This window comes from Drosophila obscura, unplaced genomic scaffold, assembly GCF_018151105.1.
Source record: "Drosophila obscura isolate BZ-5 IFL unplaced genomic scaffold, ASM1815110v1 contig_37, whole genome shotgun sequence".
NCBI classification, from domain to species: Eukaryota; Metazoa; Arthropoda; class Insecta; order Diptera; family Drosophilidae; genus Drosophila; species Drosophila obscura.
Window position 1 is genome coordinate 2865479 of NW_024542825.1, and position 7193 is coordinate 2872671.

Sequence of the window (7193 nt, forward strand, 5' to 3'; positions counted from 1 at the left end):
GAAACGGAATTTAAACAGCCTCAACCAAGGAACCTTTTTGGACACTAAATAAATGGACCGACTCGCATAAAGCAATAGCATAAATACCCTTTACAAAGGCTTAATTAAATCAAAATAAATTCTTTAATATCAAATATAGTCAGAGTTATAAAAGCCCATAACAATCAATTTCTTTGCATATAAAGCGCCTTCAGGAAAACCAAGCAAATACCTCGAAATGCCAGCATCTAAATCTCGCTGGAGATCAGGAGATCTAATAGCCATTGCATTTTGGCGCAGTGTTCTAAATAAACAATTAGCCTTTGCCTGCCCTGCCCTGCCCGATTTCTGCGCTTTTCGGTGCTTTTGTTGCCTGCGCTGCTGCTGCGGCGTCTCCCCCCGCAGCAATACATAGGAAGGCCTTTGCTATTGCAATTGCTGTGTGGCGCGGGGGCCAACGCCCAAGAATAAATATAATCAAACGCTGTCAGCATTGGCAAACAATAAAAATGCAAAATAGTAAAACGAATTGTTGGACTACATTTCCATGTTTGGAGGGGCTCTTAGCCCAATCCAATCCAATCCAATTCCCCAATGGCAATGCAATGGCAGCGCCTCAACTTGAAATTGTCATAGGAATGCAAATCAACTTTTGGCCACGTTTTTTTTTTCAGACGAGGGTCAAAGTGTCAGCAGTGGCCCCCCGAATGCATGGGTATGACGACTCGCGTGAGAGTGGAAGTGGAACCATTTAGAAGACAGCTGCACAGCACAAATGACAGGCGCAAACAAAAAATTTATGAAGCATTAATCACATCTTATTAATGATTATGGCACAGCGCAAAGGCGCTGGTCTGGTCAGGTCTCCCTCTCTGTTTGGAATGTCATTCTCAATTAGTAATACGATATATACAAGCACTAGACCAATTTTATTTGTGCAGAATGGAGCCCTTCACTGCATTAGTTTTTCCCATTTGTGATCCATTAACATTATGAGAACCACAACCCAAAGGCCCGATGATGAAATACCTGCCCGACTCTGGGCTACATTTGCTGATTTTTTGCCTGGGAAGACAATGCCAGGAGGGGCCATCGATGGTCTGAGCCAATTTGTTAGGGCGTGCTTTTTGCCTTCTTTTTTTTGTTGTTGTTGTGTCCATTGTCTTGCACTGCCCAAAGTGGGCGTAGATCGCTCGCTCGCTCGCTCTACTAATAACTATCTTGTCGGTGTGCTGTGTAATGATCGGTCAGTTTATCGCCCGCAAAATCGCATAATTGGCCGCAGATTGTATTCGACAACTGGGCAATTATGCAAATTTGTAGCCAAACACATTTGCAAGTCGGGGCGGGGAATGCCAGAGAATCGTGTGTGGTGTGAAGCGCCTTTCAGCGCAGCCAACTATCGTTTAGCAACACTGTATGGCAACACTGGCACATCAAAGCAGCCTGTCAATGTCTGGCAGCGCCAGTGTGTCAAATCATCTCTGCTAAACACAAAAACTAAAACGATTTTCCATTTCTTGCTACTTTAACTTCGGTCCAAGATGAGTCAATATATAGCTAAAGCCACTGCCCTGGCCAATAGTAAGTTTTGCCATTCAATACACTCCGATATTTCTTGTGGTATAATAAATATATTCCCAGCTGTGGCTGCGCTGGCACGTCCGCAACTGAAGGAATTCTGGAAATATGCCAAAGTGGAGCTGTCGCCGCCGCTGCCGGGCGACTTCAAGAAGGTGCAAAAGAGCACAAAGAATCTCAAGACGGATGTCAAGGGCTTGGGCGGTCGCCTGGGACAGGTCACAGTGCGCGAGGCCTGGCTGAATATTTTGGTTACCGTTGAGGTAATCTCCTGGTTCTACATGGGCGAGGTGATTGGACGTCGCCACTTTGTGGGCTACAAGGTCTGAACAAAATGTTTCCTCAATTGTTTAATACACAAACAGACACAAACACAAACACACACACGAGAGTATATTTTGCGTCCAGGTGCATTGAATAAAAAGCTGTAGCGAGCCCCTCCCCGAATTCCGTAGAACCATTGGGCATGGGCCCGACATGGAAATGCATTGCAAAAATCCACCGCTGAGGCTGAGGCTGAGACTGTGGCTGGCATTGATCTTGCCCCGTGCGCAGGCGTCCAAGCGGCAAAGCGTTAAAACCAACGCGACATGCACACTCGTTCGGTCAAGTGGCATAAATCAGATTGACACAGTTGCAGTTGCACAACCCAAAACAATGGACCGGGCAGCCACCACCAGCCACCAGGCACATGTCGCACCGCCAACACGTTTTGTTTGCTGCCCCGAAAAACCGAAGCATATTTTGGCCCAATTTTAATGGCATTTTAATAGCAAACAAACAAAAAGCTGCGGCGTTCTCCAGCCTTTTGTTGCAATCTCACTGCTCGATTGCATCATGCCACAGTCGGTACAGGCCCAGGTCCTTATCACACTGCCACACTGCGGCGGTTGCCGCCCACTTTTCCGGCCGAGATTAATGCGAATTCCATATTAAAATCGCATAAACAGAATAAAACTAATTATGGGTGAATGGTGGAATGGTTGGTGGTGGGGCTGGCAAATCAATGTTAGCCACGCTTGAATTCAATTTGGCCGCAGGCCTTTGGTTGCTGCCTGCTGACTGCCTGCCTGCCTACCAATTGTTGCCACAACTGCAAACAAGCGCTGACCGGGAGACCCACCAACAGTGGGCCGCTATGCCACACGGTGGCAGTCGAGCGAATTTGGTTGCAGCAACCCAACAGCAGCCAGCAGGCAGCAGCATTTCCACCCACTCCGCCAACACCTTTGGCGTGTTACCCATTATTTAATTTGGTTTTCATACTCTACGCGAGAGTGCAGCGACTGAAGGGTACAGTGCACCGGGGCAGCCCTTCGTTGTGCAGCACTGGCAGTTGCAAGCGATAAACAAGAAATACTGGGAAGCACTGGGCGTGAGAGCTGAGAAACAAAGCCTACGAAAGGTTGAAGACAACACTGAATGTCTGAGTAGAGAAGAAAACGAACTCCTGTAGCACGTTTTACAACACTGGTTCTGTCAAACTGTGAATATATTTTAAAACTGTTGAATAGTTGAAGTTGTTCTATATTAGCGCATGAAAATGTGAACTTAATATTCCTATTAGTCATAAAGGCTAAACTTACAATGCTTTACAACACTGAAAGATACTGCGCCCACTACTGCCTGCAACACTGCTCGCTTAAAGCGTTGAAAAGTCGTTTTATCCTGCAGCTAAGAGCAATTCCCCGTCGACCATTTCGCCATAATATTTTATATTAGTTTTAATTGTTAGGCGATTTAAGTTAATTTAATTAACTTACACCGAGGCAATCACACTCGAACTCAGTTTAGGAATTTTCGAGTGGTCGAGTGGTCGCTGTGGTGGCCTCCGAAGTGCAATTGTTGCTATTTTCCTTCCTTTTTTTTTGGGTCTGTGCTTTATGCTGATGTTGCAATTGCCAATCGTAGACGTAATCGATTGAAACCGTTGGCTTACGATCAAGATCTGTGGGCAATTAATCCCGTTACAATTAGCATGCAAAAGCCATCGGTTAATGGTCATTAAGCGAAATCAATAATTAAGCACTTACGCGGTCGCGGCTGTCACTAAATCGTAGTCACAACTGTCACAACTAACTAGCTAAGTAGAGAGGGAGAGAGAGCCACAACACGGGGTAGTAGTAGTAGTAGTAGGAGTTCTTCTACTCGTAGTATAATTGCCAATTGAACAAGTTCTATGGGACTTGGTGGTGGTGGTTAGTAGTGTGTTTATGACGTTAGCAAGTGGCTGCAGTGCGCTGCCCCTGCTAAGTGCAACAAGTTTGAAATGTCTCAGGCAACACAGAGATACGAGTGCTTGTCTCTCTCTCTGTCTGTCCATCTTTCTGTTTCTCTTGGCGTATATTTGGTTACAGGTTGTTACTATATTTAGGCCACCAAACAACCAAACAACCAACAGCCCAACCAGTTGTGGGTGCGGATAAGAAAGCTGCACATACCAACCAGACTTTGGTTATATTACGAAATAATTCAGTCATGTTTTTTTTTTTTTTTTTTTTATTTGTTTTTTTCCAGCTTAAATGGATAACAAACTGCCTCCCACTTGCAGCAGGCCTTACCAGCCATATGTTCTTCAAGGTTTCTGTTCTTACTCTGAATGAATCACTCCACGTTTAAATCCTTTATTGGTCCACTGACCCTAATGCAATGAATCAACGCCCACACACGCATGCAGCATGCAGCATGAGGCATGAGCTAATACCCACAAAAAAACTGGGTACATTTTGCAGCACTTTAGTGGGCCAAAAACTTGAACTCGTTTAGTGCGTGTCGCGTGCCAGAAACCAGCAGAAAAATGCGAATGCGAATGCGTTTTTTGCCTCAAGTGCGTTGAACCTGTTGAGCAGGAAGCACACACAGAGACCGCACACCGCAGACCACAGACAGCGAGCAGTGCGTAAACTTGAACTTGCCACCAGAGGGAGGCAGAGGCAGCGGCAGTTGCAGTTGCTGCCTGTGCGGTGGCATTCAGTGGCTGCGTCATGCGTCTTGCATTTACACGCACGCAGCAAACAGAGCAGGGCAGGCCAGGGTGGGGCTAGCCACGGTGCCGGGTATCAAGTAGGAAAAAAAAGAAAAAAAAAGTGAATGGCCAGATTTATGGCCAATTGCTGTGGGGCTTGGCTGCGGACACGACACCGAACAGCGGCGGCAAAAATGCTGCTGTTTGCTTTGGCTGGCCCGCTTGTTGTTGTACCCTACAGCAGCCAAGGGGGGTGGGGTGTATTAGGTGTATAATTAGATGTTTGCAAGGCAGAGAATACTGGCTCAAAAGTACACATATTCACGTGCAAATATTTCTGCCTGGGTAGCAAAAACTTCGCTACACCAGAGCCAGAAGCCAGGAATTTATCGCTTGACAATTGACACTTTTATTGAAAGCTCAAAGCACTTTTTGGCTTATCATTATTTTGGTCAATTCCATTTCGAATGGGCCACGGAAACGGGAACCAAAAAAGTACTACCAAACGTGTCCCTCCCCGTGTGGGCGTTAAGGCGGATCTGAACTGCAAATACAACAAATTTGCATAGACACATTACTTAACCGGGGGGGTCTGTGCTGCCTGTGCTGTCTGTCTCCGTGTTGGCTTTTGCTTTGCTTTGCTTTTGCTTTTTTTATACTATATGTACGAGTATTACGCGCCGCCACGCCATGCCACATTTTCTATTAATAATTGCAAGTGCGAGTGTGCGGCGATCAAGGCAAACCGCCCCCTGCTCCAGTTTATCGGCTGTACGTACTCTCGTACTCTCGATTTCAGTTGGAGTCTGGTCTGGGCTCTGTTGTCTGTTGTCTCCCCAACCAGTTGGCAACAAAGTGGTTCAGCTGCCTGCCTGCCTGCCTGCCTGCTTTTGGTTTGCTGCTGTCTTTTCCAGAGAGGTTTTTTGCGTCAACGCCCCTGCTTTGGGTCTGGTTCAAAGTAGCTTGCTGATCGCTGCTGGAACGCGGCCGGGCCCGGTATTGATTAATTGCTGGCATCGGTTAATCGTTAATCGATCGATTCGATTTGATTTGATTTTTTTGCCAGCTAAATAGCTGTCTAATATTTGCAAAAAGAACAACAACAAAAGACTTTGAGGGCGTGGGAGCTGGGGAGTGGAGTCAAAAAATGAGCCTTAGAAATCCTCTAAATTAATTCTTTCCCTCATTTTGTTTTGATAACATATTTTTTGTTGTTGTTTATTCAAAGAAATAATAATTTTCCAGATGATAACACAAGAGAAAAAAAGCAGAGAAAACGATAGGAAAGTACTCGGAGATTTGCTGACTTAGATTTGCTTGAAGAAAGTGGAGCTGGTGAGCTGCCAAAGAGGATCCAAAGATCGACGATCGACGCTGGCAAGTGGGGAAAAAGAACCTTTCGGGCACTAAAACAAAACATGACTGGAGTGGGGCGGCTGGGCAAGGGTCTGAAGGTGGTCGTTTATCCATAGCTGCTGCTGCTGCTGCTGGTGGATTACCAGGTGCCTGGTGCGGGCTCCAGGTTCACGGAGGCAGCCGACTGCGAGTGTCCGGGCAGCGGTGCCACATGCACGGCGCCACGTGTCTTGGCCACATAGCTGGCCTCGGGTGCAGCCACTGCAACGACAGCGGGCGCATGGGCAGCCACAACGGTGGCTTGAAGAGGCGCCGACTGGATGAGCAAGGGTCCGGCAGGGGCAAGGGCCACGGGCACGCCAGCGGGCACGGCAGAGGCATGAACGGCCACCGAACCGGCAATGGCGGGAGCACCCACAATCACTTGGCCACCATGGATGGTGGTCAGCAGCGGCACCACAGAGCTGTTGACTCCATAGGCCAAAGCGAACAAGACTACGGCAATAGCGAACTGCAAAAAGAGCGGGAAGGAGAGGGAAAGAGAGAGTTAATACCCGACTGAATCGATGGCAAAAGGCGAAGGTATATCCTTACCTTCATGTTGGCTTCTGGTGATATCTAAGCGACGATTGAAACGTAACTAACTGACATCTGCCGGTGGTCGCAGCGTTTTTATAGCTCTAACCCCAGATCCAGCGAGTTCGCATGGCCATCGAGATTCATAATGGAGCCGGCCAAGCACATTTAGCATATACGGCCCGGCCAGTCCAGGCCAGGCCAGGCCAGGCCAGTTCTCGCTGTTCTCGCTATGTTTGCTCGATTAAATGCGGAAACTGCGGCGCCACCACAAGAAACAACAAACTCGATTCTACCCCACCACTCATGGCCGGGGCAAAAGAGATCTTTGAGCCCAATGGGCCATTGACAATTCAAGTACGGCGACAATTAGCCACGGCCGCAGTTGACAAGCTATCAGACAAGACACATTTGATTTGGTCCAATCAATTGAAACCGTCACATGGCAGGGGGCAACCCCCCACCAGACACACACACATGTCCATGGCTATGAATATCGAACAATGGATGGGCGAATTACAGGCACCCAGTACCACACAAACACACACAGTACACTGGCTGTCCATTAAAATTTCATCAGCTGAATATAATTATATTCAGTTCAATAAGTCTGCCCTGAAATTAATGTGTTAGCCGCCAGCCGCCAGCCCCCAGCCGCCAACAGCTGCTGCTGCCAGGCGTTGGACCGCACCATTTTGGTCTCCAGCGTTGCTGATATACATATATGTACATTTAT

At 47.4% G+C, this 7193-nt stretch overlaps 2 protein-coding genes across 2 annotated transcripts; one reads left to right on the plus strand and one right to left on the minus strand.

The window, feature by feature from the left end:
• Window positions 1-1436: 1436 nt before the first annotated feature.
• LOC111079677 (ATP synthase subunit g, mitochondrial) lies at window positions 1437-2007 on the plus strand. The gene is made up of 2 exons (XM_022374939.2): window positions 1437-1563; window positions 1624-2007. The coding sequence occupies exons 1-2, from the start codon at window positions 1524-1526 to the stop codon at window positions 1887-1889; spliced, it is 306 nt and encodes a 101-aa protein (XP_022230631.1). The 5' UTR covers window positions 1437-1523; the 3' UTR covers window positions 1890-2007.
• A 3704-nt stretch (window positions 2008-5711) lies between these two features.
• Window positions 5712-6583, minus strand: LOC111079672 (adult cuticle protein 1). Its single transcript, XM_022374929.2, has 2 exons — window positions 6476-6583; window positions 5712-6392 (listed from the first exon to the last, which is right to left on the minus strand). The coding sequence occupies exons 1-2, from the start codon at window positions 6479-6481 to the stop codon at window positions 6021-6023; spliced, it is 378 nt and encodes a 125-aa protein (XP_022230621.2). The 5' UTR covers window positions 6482-6583; the 3' UTR covers window positions 5712-6020.
• Between the last annotated feature and the right edge of the window lie 610 nt (window positions 6584-7193).